General features: G+C 51.4%; 1 protein-coding gene across 3 annotated transcripts in view; it reads right to left on the bottom strand.

Moving 5' to 3' along the window:
- GRAP (GRB2 related adaptor protein) overlaps positions 1-16,763 on the bottom strand; it is a 28,032-nt gene that overhangs the window by 1,064 nt on the left and 10,205 nt on the right. For 2 of the 3 annotated variants that reach the window (XM_016189594.2, XM_016189595.2), the window contains exons 2-4: positions 11,403-11,500; positions 7,346-7,468; positions 1,089-1,257 (exon numbers count right to left, since the gene is read on the bottom strand). In XM_016189594.2, the coding sequence (XP_016045080.1) occupies positions 1,089-1,257; positions 7,346-7,468; positions 11,403-11,500 (390 nt within the window). The remainder of the gene's footprint in view (positions 1-1,088; positions 1,258-7,345; positions 7,469-11,402; positions 11,501-16,763) is intronic. The other variant, XM_060203201.1, reaches the window with a different exon arrangement.

The raw sequence follows: 16,763 nt of genomic DNA, 5'->3' as shown, positions 1-16,763 counted from the left end.
GTGGCCACACCTATACAGCACACACACCCCCCTTATGAGACAGAAACAGAGACAAAGAGAGTGGAAGAGACAGTATGGAAGTTTCTTCCCATGCAGTGGTGTCTGGGCTTGAACCTGGGTCGTGCACATGGCAAAGCAGCACACTGTTCAAGTGAGCTAGTGAGCTAGTCCTTGGCCCCAAGAACACCCCATCCTCTGTGGGGCTCAGTTTCTGTGGGCAGCCACCCTGGCGCCTCCCCCAGGCCTACCCCTAGCCCTGCTGCCTGAGCTCTGTGCTGAGGCTCAGCTGGGTGGTAGCATCAGTGGACACCGTAATGAGCAGTTCTGATTCTAGGAAGCAGGAGGTGGCAGATGCCAGCCAGAGCCAGATCTGCAGTCATACTAGGGTGTGAGGGAGCCCAGGGCACCCCCAGCTCTATCTGGATTCCTCACAGTCTTTGGATGGCTGCGGTGAAGGTTGGGATCTGGGAGACGGAGTAGAGGGGGAAAGGGTCCCTGGTTTACAGATGGCAGCTGGCCTGCCTTGGCTCCTGAGCAGCTGGGATAGGAGGCAGCTTCCCAGAGCAAAAGATAGGCTGGAACGAAGGGGAAACTGAGGCAGAGTGAAGCGGAGTCCCAGCTCGGCTGGGCTGTCCTTAGGTCCTGACCTCCAACCTCTGGTCTTGGCAACACCCCTGTCCCAGGGACACAACACACAGGCTAGTTAGTGATCCTCTGGCCACCCTCATCACCCTAATGAGAGTGAGAGCCAGCTCGGCCCTGATGACAGGGCTACAGCCAAATTGCTGGTATTGTCAGGACCCTCCCTCGCACCTGGGGCTGGAGGCCTCACCCACATGCTCACACTGCCTCACACCCCCAGCGGTTGGCAGGTGGCCCCAGGTGGGTGAGTCACTTCTCCTGCTGCTGCTTGGTGTCCCCCCTGTGCATTGGGACTGGTGGGTGCCCCAGGGCAAAGCCCCACTGTGTGCCAAGCACTGACTGGCACCTCCATTTGTGCCAATGACTTATTGAGCAGTTACTGTGTACAGAGCACTGCTCTAGGAGCCAAGACTGCCCCTCCACCCCATCCTGCCCCTGCTGCCTACCTTGAGCAGGGGCTCCTGGTCACGCAGGAAGACCTGGCCCTTCCTGGCGATGGTGGTAGTGCGGTAGAAGTCCACCAGCTCATTGAGGGAGTTGAACTTCTTTTCCCATAGGAAGTACTTCCCCGTGGCCTCCCGCAGCACCTTGAAGTGCTGGACTTGGTCCCCATAACTGTAGAGGGAATAGACAGAGGCCACTTCAGCAGAGCCCACAGGGCCCACCACGCTCTGACCCCCAAGAGCATCTGCCCTCAGCATGAAAGCTTTGCACTGTACACTCAAATACCAGTTGTGACACCTGTCCTTCCTCAGACTATTCTGGTACTCTGGGATGCATGGTACCAGCCCTTTCTTTCTCATCCCTCTTCCTACCCAGTGTCCCCAAAACCTGCCCAGGGCCCTTTGGCTCAGCTGAGGAGCCAGAGACCTGAGCAAGATGACCATTCTCTGGCTTGAATGTGTGTGTGTGTGTAGGGGGTGGGAGGCAAAATGGAGCCCCCACCCCACCTTAATTGAGGGGTTCCAAACTACCCAGAACTTCTCTCTCCACTCTCAAATTCACCTCCTGGCCTTTGCATGTGCTGTTTTGGTCACATTTTTTTCTTGGCTCAGACTCCTGTTTGTGCTTTAAGGCCCAGGCTAGACAGCCCATTGCCTAAGAGAGCCCTTGCACCCCCTTCTTCAGAGTCAAGGTCTCCCTGGGTGCTCTTAGCTCCATGAGGCTTGCAATGGCCTCTTGTTCTAAATGCCAAACAGGCAGGGAGGCAGGAGGAGCCCTGAGGTTGGAGTGCCCATCTGATGCCTCCACAGGAGCTGCTCTGAGCTGTGCCAGCCTGACCTTCACTGAGCTGTGTCCAAAGTGGCCAGCTGTCCCTGTGGGAAGGAGGCCACACAGAGACACAATGCTCCTCTGCTGTCGGCAGGCTTCCTCCTGGTGACTCAGCTGTGTGCCACCAGCTGTGTAACGTATGTCCCCATGTCTGGGAGCATGGGAAAGGGTAACAGCTAGATGCAGAGGTAGCTCAGAGATGGTACTCTGTGCTTTGTGCTCAGTGCTCAGTGCCCAAGGCCTCAAACATTTTCTTGGGGCAGAAGAAGACCCCAAGGAGGAGCCTGAGTTCCAAGTGGTCCCCTTCTCTCCATAAAGGGGCTACGGAGATTACAGGGTTAGAAAGATCTCACCCCCTGTTCCACTCAGCTCTGTGGTGTTTGAAGGCTGCACCAAACTTCTAGAGCCAAGAACCAGCTCCCTGGCTGTCAGGAGGCCCTGGGAGTGGGGAATCAGAGATGGGATGTGGGTAGACACTGGCACCCAAGGATTCTGGGAACTTCCAGCCCAAGAAGGTGAGGGTTCTCAAGTTTGAGGTACTGACGTGTTCAACCTGTGTGGGAGCATCCCAGAGGGAAGTACAGTACTGAGGCCATTGGACTAGTGTCTCTAAGCTCTGGCCCCTCTATAACCCACCCTCCCACCCTCTCAGTGTTTTATACCTCCCTCCTGCTGCTCCAGGCCTTGGACATCTTTCAAGGGGACCATGCCCTGGACCCCTGCCCCAGTCCAGGAGAATTATAGGGTGCTCAGGAGAAACTGAGTCACGGGCCAGATGACCTCTGACCTGGGGCCAGTGTGGGGAGTCAGAGGCTGTACATTGTCAAATAGGAGGTCCCTGGATTTGATCTCAGTCAGAGGGCAATGCCTGGGCACTGTGTTATGGAGGGACTGTATGCTGAGGCCCCCTTTGAATAGCTGTGGGGTGTCTGTGTGACCCCGATGCCCACCTATTCAGGGGGTGAGGGAGTGGGCTCTGGGACCCTGGGAAGGCCCAGGTACTCAGTCTGATTGCCCAGGTGTTCACAGAAGCCAGTCGGGCCTGGCAGGTTTGTCTGGGATGCTCATGGTAACAGCAAAGGTGACAGAGGGCAGCCCAGGTAGGACAGACATGGCAGGGTCAGGCTGGGGGCTTCAGGCCTGTGCACCCCTGGGCAGGGGCCTGGGTGCCCTCCAACCAACACAGTCTGGCTCTGGTCTCAGCTTTATAGTCTGTGGAAAGGGCATGCATATGGAAAGCCAACACTGAGATAGATGTGACATAGAATGGAACAGACTCAGGCAGCCAGTGTATACAGGCTATAGCAGAGAGGCTGGGGGCTGGGGGAAGGAGAGCTAGGCATCACCTGCAACTTGACAAAAAGAAGTGAGGGCTAGCAAAATAGCTCACTTGGACAGTGTGCTGCTTTGCCTTGTGTGTGACCAGTCTCTACTGCACTGGAGGAAGCTACAGTGCTCTGGGCTCTTTCACACTCACTCTGCCTCTCTCAAAACAAAACAAAAACAAAACAGACTCTAAGGCTCTGCTTTGTTTGGGGTGCAATCTGAGTGCTGGGTACATAGCAGGTACTCAGTGGCCATGGTGACAGAGGGACACTCTGGCCTGAATGGAGGAGGGACATGATGTGGTGGCACCAAGGAGGCTGCATTTATCCTGGACTAGATGGGGACAGGTGTGGGGGTGGGTTTCCAGGGCTGGGTGCTAGGCAAACTTACAAATGGCATCCAGCTGTGGCCACCACCACCCATGAGGCAGCAGCATGAGAATTATGAACCTCATGACAACTTTATGGGGCCTGGTGGCAGCATGTGGGAGATGCCATGGACAGGGCCAGACTGTGCTGCCCTAGGTCACCATACCTGGGTCACTGTCCCTGCATCACAAATGAGGACAGCAGAGAGGGCTGCTTGGGCCCTGGGGACAATGCCACCTCAGGCTGTGAGGGGCCTGGGTGCCCTAACCCACCCCCACAGGCATGTGTCCTGGATTTGAAAGTGAGCTGCTGTGTCAGCAGTCTCTAATTATCCTGGAGCTGATGCCTTGCTCCCAGCCTGTACTATGTCACACACACCTTGTCCTGGTAGCTGGGGAAACAAAGGGCTGAGATCGCCCCCTGGTGGTGCTGTATGTAAACCACAGCCAGTTCTGGCTCTGCCCTGGAGGGGAGGGGGTTCCTGGGAGCTTGCATTCTCCAGGGAGGCTCCCAAACACCTTGCTCAGGATGACACTTGCGCTGGCTTTGCTGATCATGGCTTGAAGAGAGAGCACCTCAGGGTAGGGCACCTGCCTTGCCTGGCACAAGAGCTAGGCTCAAACCACATGGTGCTCCTTTTCTGTTTTGATGTCTGAGTGAAAAAGTAGCCTGGAGCTGCAGATAGGGAGAGGGGGAGGAAGAGAGATTGAGAGAAAACCTGTCATCTCCCTTTCTGGCTTTCTGAAGCTCAGCCCTCATTCCTGCACCCCTGGATCTTTGCACGTGCCCTTCCCTAGGCCTGCAATACCTTCTCCATTCCTCATTGAACTCCTACTCACGCTGCAGGGCCCACTCAAATGTCCCCTCCTCCATCACTTAGAGCATGAATTTCCTTTACCAGCTGGCCACAGAGACCTTGGGCGAGGTGGTGTCTTCTCACCTGGCCCTGTCTTGTGGCTCATACACACTCAAGGTAGAGAGGTTTAGGTCTGAGTCTGAGCAGGACTACATGGACAAAGAAGGCCATCAGAGGGTGCTGTGTTCATGCTTGGGTGCTGGGAGGGCAATGCAAGCGGTCAGGCTGTAGGGGCAGACCTGTGAGGATTCTGGGCTGCTTCTAGGAATCACACCCTGAAGATACCAGACTCAGAGAGCTGCCCTTGGAGGATCCCCACCTCCTGTCTCAGTGATGTGAAGGGTGGGGCGTGGGGCTGGGCTGTATAGGTGGGGTGCCCTGGGCCACCCTGGGGGGCAGAATTTCTCATCACCCAGACCACCACCACCACACATGAACAGTGCTACCCTCCTGCAGGGAGGAAGCTTCATGAGTGGTAGAGCAATCCTGTCTCTTTCTTCCAGTCTCTGTCTCTCACTCTCAGAAAGGAAAAAGGAAAAGAAAATGACTGCCAGGAGCAGTTGAGTGGTGCATTCATTGAGACCCAGCAATTACCCTGGTTCCCAGGAAGACAGACTTACAGAGGATGGCTGATGACATAGCCTGGGGCTCTGGGGTACTTCCATCTTCCTGATGTTGGGTCCCCAGTAGTCTTCCTGGTTGTGGCCATCCTCCTCCATGTAGGACCCCAGATGGCCATCACCCCTGAAATCCCCCATGAGGACTTCACAAATCACAAACCACAGGCCTCTTCCCAGGGCCCCAGAGCCAGAAGGGTCCACACTATCCTCTGGTACATGCTTCTGTGTCCCTTTGTTCTTTGGAAAATCACTGTGTGCTGACTGGGCTCAGTCCTGAGGTGGGATGGGCATCTTAGCAGAGCCACAGACCCTCCCTGGCAGCCTGGCCACCTGGCATGTGCTCTGAGTGACAGTGAGGGACACCCCCTTCCTATGGCAGCCAGAAGAACCCAGGGACCTGTTCCTGAGCTAGCTCTGACCTGAGCCCTACAGCTGGATCTACCATGCCTCTTAGGGAGCCCTCACTCCCAAGTGCAAGCCCCTCTGAGCTAGGCAGCCACAATGCCTCACCCCAGGTTCCTTGCCACTTCTATGGGGATCAAAGGTCACCTCCAAGGACCCTTTCTATAGCACTAGGCCTTCATTGCTGGCTGCCCTCCCCACCCCCCCATGGGGACACAGGGCAGGATTCTGACTCATTCCTGTTGTTTCCCCCTCCCAGACCAGCAAGTGCCTCCAAGTCTGCATCTGCGGCCCTCTGGCCTAGGCACTGGGGCTTGGAGGACAGAGCAGTGGGTATGACCCTCTCATACTCCCAGCTCCTATTCCCTTTCCAGCCTGGCCTGAGTGCCCAGCCACCCCTGTTGCAGCCTCCAGAACTGATCTGCCCAGTGCCACTGCCTGTTCCTGGCTGCCCTGCTCCAGGACCACCCCTGCCCTCACTACTCTGACATGTTCTAACTCAGCCATCCCTGCTTATGGTCCACCAGACAGATGAGGAAATAGGCACAGAGAGGTTAAGTGACTGATGCAAGCTCACACAGCCTGAGGTGGTAGAGCCAAGCTTAGAGTCCACAAAACATCATAGACTAGGTGGTAGCATACCTGGTAGAGTACATACATAACCATGCACAAGGATCTGGGTTTTAAGTTTCTGGTTCCCACCTGTAGGAGGAAGCTTCACGAGTGGTGAAGCAGGGCTGCAGGTATTTCTCTGTCTCTCTCCTTCTCTATCTCCCCCTTCCCTCTCAGTTTCTATCCAAAGACAAAAACAATAACAAAAACAAAAAAAACCACCAGGAGAAGCCCAAACACAAATGCCAGAAATCACAAAACCAGATGTAGCCAGCATTCCCATTCAGGATGCCCTCTGTCTCCCTCTTCACATTAATCATTATTATTACTATTATTGTTACTACTATTATTGTTACTACTACTATTGATCTTGGAGCCTTGCATATGTGTGGTTTCACTGCTAATGGGTCAACTTTTTCATTCTTTTTAACTTCAGAGAGGGAGAGAGATGGGGGATGGGAAGCCAACCTACCAGAGTGTGCACCATGGTGCTCCCATGTGGTGCTGAGGCTCAAACCTAGGCCTCGATGCCCTCCCTGCTGAGGTATCCCTGGCCCATGCTGCCCTCCCTCTGGGTGCTGAGTCTCCACAGCTTTCAGGACTCTAACCTCACTTTATTTATTTATTTATTTTCCCTTTTGTTGCTCTTTTTTTTAAAAAAAAAATTACTGTTGTAGTTATTGTTGTTGTAATTGATGTCGTCATTGTTAGGACAGAGAGAAATGGAGAGAGGAGGGGAAGACAGAGAGGGGGAGCAAGGGGTAGACACCTGCAGACCTGCTTCACCGCTAGTGAAGGGACACCCCTGCAGGTGGGTAGCCAGGGTCTCCAACTGGGATTCTTACTATGGTCCTTGCGCTTTGCGCCAAGTGCACTTAACCCACTATGCTACTGCCCGACTTCTCCTTCTCCTTCTCCTTCTCCTTCTCCTTCTCCTTCTCCTTCTCCTTCTCCTTCTCCTTCTCCTTCTTCTTCTTCTTTTTAAAGATTTTATTTATTTTATTAAAGAAACATAGGAGGAGAGAGAAAGAACCAGGCATCACCCTGGTACATGTGCTGCAGGTGATTGAACTCAGGACCTCATACTTGAGAGTCCGATGCTTTATCCACTGCATCACCTCCTGGACCACTGCCCGACTTCTTCTAACCTCACTTCTAGCCACACCCTGGGATTCCAGGTCTGCCCTGGCCTCAGCAACCTCCCATCAATACCTGTCCCCCCCCCACCACTGTGGGTCAGAACTCACTTCACGGAGACAGAGAAGTCCCCCGGGGAGCTCTCACTCTCGCGGATCAGGAAGGCTCCCAGCTGGTTCCGTTCCATGAGGATGCGCTCAGCCAGCTGGCGGGAGATCCGGCCTGAGTACCACCTGCAGGGGGTTTAGACTGGGTGGAGCCAAGCCGGCACCCCAGCCTGTGTCCTGTATTTCCAGGGGCAGGGAGCTGAGGCCTCCACCTCGAAGCCACAGATAGCCTTGGGCTTTGGAACCCCAGTAGACAGGTAAACTGAGCCTAGGTGAGCTTTTCACTCAAGATTGTGGAAGGGGTTCCTGGCTACGAGAGGAGGCCTTTCTTGGGGAGACAACATAATGGTTCTGCAAAAGACTTTCCTGCCTGAGGCTCTCAGGTCCCAGGTTTAATCCCAAGCACCACCATAATCCAGAGCTGAGTAGTGCTCTGATGAAAAATTAATAAACAAATAAGAATAAAATAAAAGATATGGGTTTAAAGGCTGTCAGTTGCACATCTGGTAGAGCACACACATTATTATGTGCCAAGACCTGAGTTCAAGCCCTAATTCCTACCTGCAGGGGAAAGCTTTACAAATGATAAAGCAGTGCTGCAGGCATCTCTCCTTTCTCTCTCACTCTCTCTCTTCCTTTCTGTTTCTCTCTCTATCCTTCTCTTTCTCCCTCTCCTCTCTCTTATCAAATAAGAAGAAAAAAAAAAGACCAGCAGGAGCAGTGGATTTGTTATGCAGGCACTGAGCCCCAGTGGTAACTCTGGTGGCAATAAGTAAATAAGTAAATAAATATAACATGGGAAAGTACCTGGAAGATGGTTAGATCCCCAGGGCCCACTAGGCTAGAATCCAGCTTCTCTTGGCCCTGATAGACCTGCTGACTGCCTCCAGGATGCCTGTGGCCTTGAATGACCCAATGCATCAGCCTGACTTTGATTCACCCATTTACTGGTCAGATGGGAGACCAGAACCCCAGTGGGTGGAGTTTCCAAGGGAACCCCTGGCTGATTCCATTCCCTTTCTCAACAGAGTTGGCAGTCAGCTGAGGTAAAGAACAAACATCTCATCACAGACCCCTGCAAGCATCAACCCGGCTTTGACCTAGCACGTTATGATTGGGCCCTCCTCAATCGCTATCGAACAGGCCATGACCGGTGCGCCGCTATGTTCCATCGCTGGGGAGCCAGAGACGACCCGAACTGCCCCTGCGGCTACAGACAGACTATGGCCCACATAGTCAACGACTGCCACCTCTCCAGATTCAAAGGAGGTCTCGAAACTTTACATCAGGCTCAACCTGACGCTGTTGACTGGCTACGGAAGAAGGGCAAACGCTAGAAGAAGAAGGGCTTCCTGAGGCTGAACTCTCTGGGCGGATGTAGCTGGGACTTTTCCTGTCTCTCATGATGTTGACAAGTGTGAATTGCAATGCCCCAGCTCAGACTCCCTACTCACTTACCCCTGGTGCCCAGGGCCTCTTGCCCAAGGCTTCTTGCCTCCATGCCTCCCTGCCTAGGGGCTCACCTGCTCCCTGCAGCATACCCCTCACTGGCTCTCTGATCTCCCAGCATGCTCCAGGCTCTAGTCTGGGGTGCCCATACCTCCAAAAGTGAGGTTATTGGATATGGAGATCGGGTAGTGGGAATTGTGTGGAGTTGTACCCCTCCTATCCTATGGTTTTGTTAACGTCTCCTTTCTTAAATAAATAATTTTTAAAAAGTGAGGTTCTAGCTTATGGCCACTCTCAAACTGGGAGTGTATTGCGTCTCTTGTAGTGAGATTCCCAGGAGAGAAAGGAAGGTAGCTGGAGTGGGGGGGGGGGGTTCTGGGCAGCCCTCTGAGGACCCGAAGCAGCACCCACAGAGTTTGGGGGCTCTGGACAGTAACTCCCAGAACAGAGACTGAGCTGGAGTGGTGAGAATGGGGCTCAGGGGGCCCAGAAAGGGTGCCCTACCAGTGGAAGCCCCCAGTAGGTGCAGATATAGGAGTCAGGGTCCACAGTGCCTCAAATAGGTGTTTCCTGGGGGTAGGGGTTTGGAGGTGCAGAGGTCAGGGCCCATGGTGTCCCAAGTGGGTGATTCCTAGTGACAGAGTTGATTCCTAAGAAGCCTCAGGACCCAGGAGGCACTAGCATGTTGACAGCACTGCCCTTAGAAGCTGTCACAGCCACGCCCTGACAGGAAACCACAGGACAGGGTGCAGCACCTCCTAGGATGCCCCAGAGGTGGCTCTCCCCATCACATGGCACCACCACTTTGTGGCTACCTCATCACCTCCTTTTACTGAGGTGCCTAGAGAGAGTTGGAAGGCCCCAGAAGGTTGTACAACAGGCTCACAGCCTCGACACAGCCCAGCCACCCCTCCTACCCTGACCCAGCACTCTGGTATCCAGTCCTGCTCTCACTTAGACTGTCCTTCCCCCTGGCAAACTCCTACTCCAACCTCTAGGACCCACAGAGCATGGCCTTCCTCAGAGCCCTCCTGGCACAGGCCCAGTCATGAGTTAGGCTGTAGGAGGGCCAGGTCTTATTTTATCTTCTCTGGGGTGTCTCCCACCTTGGAGTTGGGGGGTGACAGTGGTTGCTGGCAGAGGCACAAAGCCTTCTGGGAACCCTACCCTCCTCAGTTCCACACCCTGGGGACTTTATGGGCTGAGTCAGAGACAGGGCTGGAATTCCCCCATTGCTGTTTTTGGGGTCCATGCAGGTGGTGAGGTTAGCCAAGGATACAGCTGGCATGACTCCAGCCAGATGTCCATTCCTGCTCTGTCCCAAGTCCAAGAGGCCAGGACTCATCCTAGGTGCTGCCCTCAAGCTGGAACCCTCAGTGGCCCTCAGATGCCCTGGTTGAGCCTGACCTCAACCAGAGACTTTGCTGTGATAACAACAAAACTTTTGCCAGCTTTTCTCACCTTTCCTCCCTGCCCTCTTTCCCTAGCAAACAAAAACCTCTTACTGCTTCCCAGTCTTTGCTGGACCATACCCCCACTGGGGGTGGGGGGATTCTCTATGAGCCCCAGACCTGTAGCCTCTCCTGCCTAGGATAGATGTCTTTCTCTCCCCCCCACCTCTCTCCTTGTGCCCTAATTAAATGACAGAAAAGCAGGGGCAGAGTTGCCCTGGGAGGCTGGAGGGGAGAAGGGACAGATGTTGTGGTTGGACCTGCACTAGGTTTCCCCCAGCCCAGGAAGCAGGGGGTGGAGTAGCTCTGGAAAGCACTAGAAGATGAAAAGGAACTGCCCTCCAAGTTGTACCCTGTGCCTACACCTCCTCCCCTAAACCCACAGTCACACACACACACACACACACACACACACACACACACACACACACACACACACACACACACGTTCTTATAATCTATCCCCGGGCTGAGTTTCTCCCTGCTCAAACACTTCTACAACCCCCACCAACCCACCTACCTTGGACTCTTCCTGTGTTTATCCCGGAGCATCTTTCTGTTTGTCTGCTTTGCGAACTCCTGTGCATCCTTCAAAACCTGACTTGCTGCCTAGGGAGGCCCTCGTGGTCTGGTCATCTAAGCACTAACTGATTCTGGTCCTGTGGCTGCTTTCTTTGAGTCTCATCTCTCCTGCAGGTGGGCTGGCCTGTCTGGCCACAGAACCCTCATGTGCCTGTCTCTAGGGTCATCTGAGCTGGATCTGGGGGCACAGCCAGTGACTCCAGGCTGAGCTCTAGAATCTTTAGAGGGAATCTAGAATTTTTAGAGGGAGCTCTAGAATCATCTATAAATTGGCATCTAGCCCTCCTCATGTCACACATAGGGAAATGGAAGAACAGACAGGGTGTAGGCCTGCCAGAGACACACAGCAACCAGTAGCCCAGTAGCCAAGCCCCTGCCTTCCCTGACTTCTGGGCCCTCAGTGTCACCACCCTGGTTTCCCCTAATCTGACACAAACCAGTCTTTACGTTCCTGTTTCCCAAACTGGGAAAGATGCCCTTATGCCCAAGGGACACTTGGACAGCTCAGCCTGGGCCAGGAGGATCCAGTGGAGATCTCTGGAGGTGCCCTAAGGACATGGGAGGGGTGGGTCACTCACGGGTGGGGCTTGATGCGGATATAGTTCTTGGGGACGAATCCCTCTGCACCCTGAAGCTCGGCTTTGTACCAGTTCTGGTCATCCTCCATGTTCAGGATCTGTGGGGGACATAGCATGTCAGGCTCCAAGCAGGGTGGACCCCAAACCATCTGAGGCTGAGGTTGTGTCTGACAACTCCACTGCTTGTGCAGCTTCCCCCCTGTAGACACCCATATGGTGACCAGGGGACTGGAACCTGGGCTCCTGAGCATGTATGCTCTACTATGTGAACCATCTGCCAGCTCTGTTCACTCAGCTGAGAGGATCTGGGCCCAGGTCAGGAACCCTGGGACTGGGAAGGCCCTCCCTGTTGCCTGGCAGCCCCAGGGACCCTGTTTCCCCCACCCTTGTCACCAGGATGAAGCCAGCAGTTCTAGGACACAGGGAAGCAGATGGCCAGCTTCAGGAAGAATTTTACTGGAAATAAAAATGACAAACTCCCTCAACACAATGAGAGTGGGGAGTGGGTAGGCTCTAAGATGTCATACTGAGTGAGGATGCTTGCAACCCGAGTTCAAGTCCTTGTCTGCCTTCAGATCTTCACCCCAACCCACAGCACAATCAGCTGGGCCTCGGCACCCTCACCCGTGACAGGGCTGTTCTCAGACTGGCTGCCTGTGCTGTGGAGTGAGGTGAGGGAGTGCGCAGGTTGGCTGCCCAACCTAGTCACTCAGCTTTGTTTTCCATTTTGTTTTGTTTTCTTTTAATTTTATTAGTGACTTAATATTGATTTACAAAATTATAAGATAACGGGTATAATTCTGCAACATTCTCACCACCAGAGCTCTGTGTTCCCATTCCCTCCATCGGAAACTGCAGTAGTTCTCCCAAGTCTGCAGATAGGTAGTTGACACTATTATTTCTATAACTGTCTATATTTGTATATATTTGCCCATTTTTTCTGTGGTCCTGCCTTCTCTTCATTTCTAAGTTGCACATACACCGATTGCTACTTCCAAATGTCTTTCCTTTTTTTCCTCTTCTCTCTCTGGGTCCTGATGGAGTTGGGATTCAGAGCCTTCTGGTCATCTTCCCCTATCATTTCTCCCTTGTTAGGAGTATGAACCAAAATTCTTCTTTGTCGGCTGCAACGCGGAGGAAAGATAGAGGAGATCTGGAGCAGAGAGGGAACACAATTCTTTATTCGCGTGGGCACCTCAGAGTTGGGTGAGAGCGCAGTGGTTTGGGCCACGTGGAGCTAGCCAAAATGGCTGCCTTGCGCAGCAACCTTCCCTGCGTCTAATCACCAAAGTGAAAAGCAGGCAAGAGAGCAGGAAAGAGAGGGAAGAAGAAGGGCTTTTTAGGGCAAAACCTGGGAGTGACCAGCCGGGACAGGATTGGTTGGGAAGGGCACTTCAAGAATATCGTATTAACTCTCATGGGAACTGGCACTAGCCTGAGGGGACAACATGGTGGAACAGGTGCTCTGAGAATGTCCCAACTCTTGCGGGAACTGGCACTAGCCTGAGGGGACATCTGCACAGCATTTCTTGGGGTGCAGAAGGTATCTTTTCTTTCCTTTCTTTCTTTTTGTTATTTTTTTTTCTTTTGACACCTGCAGACCTGCTTCACCGCTTGTGTGGAAACTCCCCTTCAGGTGGGAAGCCGGGGGCTCAAACCGGAATCCTTACACCGGTTCTTGTGCTTTGTGCCACGTGTGCTTAACCCACTGCACTACCACCCGACTCCCTCCTTTCTTTTTGATATGACAGAAGGAAATTGAGAAAGTAGAAAGAGAGTGGGAAAGATATCTACAGATCTGCTTCACTCCTCATGAAGCTTCCCCCTTGCAGGTGGAGACTGGGGGCTTGAACCTAGATCCTTGTACATGGCAACATGTGTACTCAACTGGGTACACCACCAGTTTGTTTTCTTTTTTTTTTTTTTTGCCTCCAGGGTTATCACTGGGGCTTGGTGCCTGCACTACGAATCCACTGCTCCTGGAGGTCATCTCCCCCCATTTTTGTTGTTCTTGTTATTATTATTGTTGTTGTTAGATAGGGCAGAGAGAAATTGAGAGAGGAGAGGAAAGCAGAGAGAGGGAGAGAAAGATAGACACCTGCAGATCTGCTTCACCACTTGTGAAGCAAACCTCCTGCAGGTGGGGAGCCAGGGTCTAGAACTAGGATCCTTGCATCGATCTGTGCGCTTCACACCACGTGTGCTTAACCCACTGCGCCACCGCCCAACCCCCACCAGTTTGTTTTCTATTCCATTCTGAAGACTCCAAAATATTCTTGTTAGTTACATTAGCTGGGTGCTTATATTTCTTTCCTTTAGTTTCTCCTTTTTTTTTTTTTTTTTTTTTTGGTGCATCTTGGGCCTCAAACACACATACTTTTTACCACTCTCAGACCATTTTTTTTCATTCACCTAGAGAAACATAGAAAACCATGGAGGGAGAGAGATACCACAGCACTGGAGCTCCCCCCATTACCATGGTACTTTCCATGTGATGCCAGGGTTTGATCCTGGGCCATGCACTTGGCAAGGCATATGCCTTACTATTAAGCTATCCCTTGACTCTTAAAGTCCCACAAAGGAGAAAGATCAACTCTTTGTTGGTGACACCCACATGTTGTCCTGCCCCAGAGACTTCGCCCCATCTGCCCTTCTGCTCCTCTGTTCCCTGGCCAGTGTGATCACTGCCAGCTGTCTGCCAGGCACCTCTGTGTGCCAGACCAGGAGCATATAGTCTAGAGAACAGAGGCAGCCACAAACACAAAGGAAGGAGAAAGTGACTTAATGTAATAAACGGGCTGGTGGGTGGCTCACCCAGAAGAGTTCACATGTTGCCATGTGTAAGGGTACGCTATTTATGGGGTGCTAAGGAGCTCAGGGTGGAGATAAGTGGTGTTGAAACTGAGGGAGGGGATATGGAAACTAGGTAACCTCCTTATTGTTAAGATAGAAACTCTCGTCTTTAGCATGATATTTTAATTTACACCTGTTAGCTAGAGAGAGAAGAGAACTCTAGTTTAAATAGCATTAGTGATGGGGAAGGAATTATAGTTTACCTTAGTTTAAATATCTATTGGTATTTTAAAAATATTTTATTTATTTGAATAAAGTAAGAGAGAAATTGAGAGAGGAAGGTGAGATACCTGAGAGAAAGAGACACCTGTAGCACTGTTTGACCACTTAGGAAGCTTGCCCTCTGTAGGTAGGGGCCAGTGGGCTTGAACCCAGATCCTTGCATATTATAACATATGTACCACTGCCCTGGTGTTTACCATAGCTTGACTAGCTATTGAATATCGATTGGAAGAGAACAATAGCTAAACATTAAAACACCTGGCTTCACTTTTTTATGTATAAGAGATAAAGAGGAAAAACTATATAATTGGAAAGACAAGGGCGTTTTTTTTTTCTTTTCCTTTTGATTAAGTTTTACTTTTTGTTTTCCTTAACAACAGACATGTGTTATTGATTATTTATTTTAATAATATATTTTTTGGACTCTTTTTCAGTGTTGGAAGGCACTGTGCGAAGGAATCAAGAGGAATGCAGATGCCTCCACCATGGTCTTCAGGTGCTTATAATGGCTCACACCAGATGTTAGTCAACTACCCACAGCTGGTGGCAAGGCCCTCTGAGAGCTTCTGTAAGGCTCATATTCTTTTTTTCTTTTAAATTTACTCATTCATTTCATAAGAGGGAAAGAGGGAGAGGCCAAAGTATGGCATATTGAAGTGCTGGGCACCAAACCCCAGGCTTCAAGTAAACAAGGCTTACCCTCTGCTCAGCTATCTCCATGGCAACTAGAATTTCTCTCTTTCTTTCTTTCTTTCTTTCTTTCTTTCTTTCTTTCTTTCTTTCTTTCTTTCTTTCTTTCTTTCTTTCTTTCTTTTCCCTCCAGGATTACCACTGGGACTCATTGCCTGCACTACAAATCCACTGCTCCTGGAGACCATTTTTTTTTTGTTGTTGCTCTTGTTGTTATTGTTGTCATTGTTGTTGTTATTGGATAGGACAGAGAGAAATTGAGAGGAGGGGAAGACAGAGAGGGAGAGAGACAGACACCTGCAGACCTGCTTCACCACTTGTGAGGCGACCCCCCTACAGGTGGGGAGCTGGGGGCTAGAACCGGGATCCTTGAGCCGGTCCTTGCACTTCACGCCATGTGTACTTAAGTTACTACCTGGCCCCTGTAACTAGAATTTTCTTATTTATTTATTTATTTTGCCACCAGGGTGGTCGCCAGGGCTTGGTGCCTATATGACTCCACCATTCCTAGCAGTTATTTCTTTCTTCCTTTTTTTTTTTTATCTATTTCTTCCTTTCATTTTTCTCTTCTTTCTTTCTTTCTTTCTTTCTTTCTTTCTTTCTTTCTTTCTTTCTTTCTTTCTTTTTAAGATATTATTAATGAGAAAGATAGGAGGCAAGGGAGAAAGAACCATACGTTACTCTGGTACATGTGCTGCCAGAGATTGAACTCAGGACCTCATGCTTCAGAATCTGATCCTTTATTCACTGTGCCACCTCCCGGACCATGCCACAAATTTTCTTTAGTCTTGAGTGTCTTAAATTAAGCACATACACAAAAAAACCTGGCAAAATATATCACTTGGATACTGTACTTATTTGCCATGTGTAAAACCCAGGTTCAGATTTGGTCCATACCACACTGGATGAAGCTTTGGGGCTGTGGTCCTTTCACATTCATTCTTGGTCTCTACCTAAATAATAATAATAGTAATAACAATAATAATAAAAAACACATCAAGAGGCCCGGAAGTAGATCAGCCAGTAAAGCACACATATTACCATGTACATGGTCTAGGGTTCAAGTCCCTGGTTTCCACATGGGAGCAGAACTCACAAGGGAAGCTTCACAAGCAGTGGAGTGGTATCTCTTCTTTCTGTGTGTCTCTTTTCCTCTGTTTCCTGGCTGAAAGGGGGAAGTTAGCTTGCTAGGAGTGGTGATAGTGTCACATAGGGTGGGAGTCCCATTAACTCCTAGACAGAGGTGGGAATTGACCTTGCACTTGCAAGGTCTCTTGGTGAGACCTGGGGTTTGGGGGTGTGTGTACAGGGGGAATCATTGCTCTTGGTCTTGAGCAAAGCAGAACTCACCCTGCCGGAATAGTGTCCCGTGGAGACAATCTCCTATACCATCAGCAGACAGGAAGTCTGGGGTGAGTTTCCACAGCAACCTCTCACCAACTTTTCTACTCCCCCTGTTCCTCTTGCCCGCCTACACCCCACCCCACACTGCCCCAGTTCCCCTCCACCTGACACATGGTCTCATTGCTATGTGTGTTTTCTTCCCTGCTTTTCTTGCCCTTTGTCCTTGCTGATAACAGAACACTCCCCCCCATG

The sequence above is a fragment of the Erinaceus europaeus genome, chromosome 12 (assembly GCF_950295315.1).
Source record: "Erinaceus europaeus chromosome 12, mEriEur2.1, whole genome shotgun sequence".
In the NCBI taxonomy this organism is placed as follows: domain Eukaryota; kingdom Metazoa; phylum Chordata; class Mammalia; order Eulipotyphla; family Erinaceidae; genus Erinaceus; species Erinaceus europaeus.
This window is presented reverse-complemented; position numbering and strand designations above follow the sequence as displayed.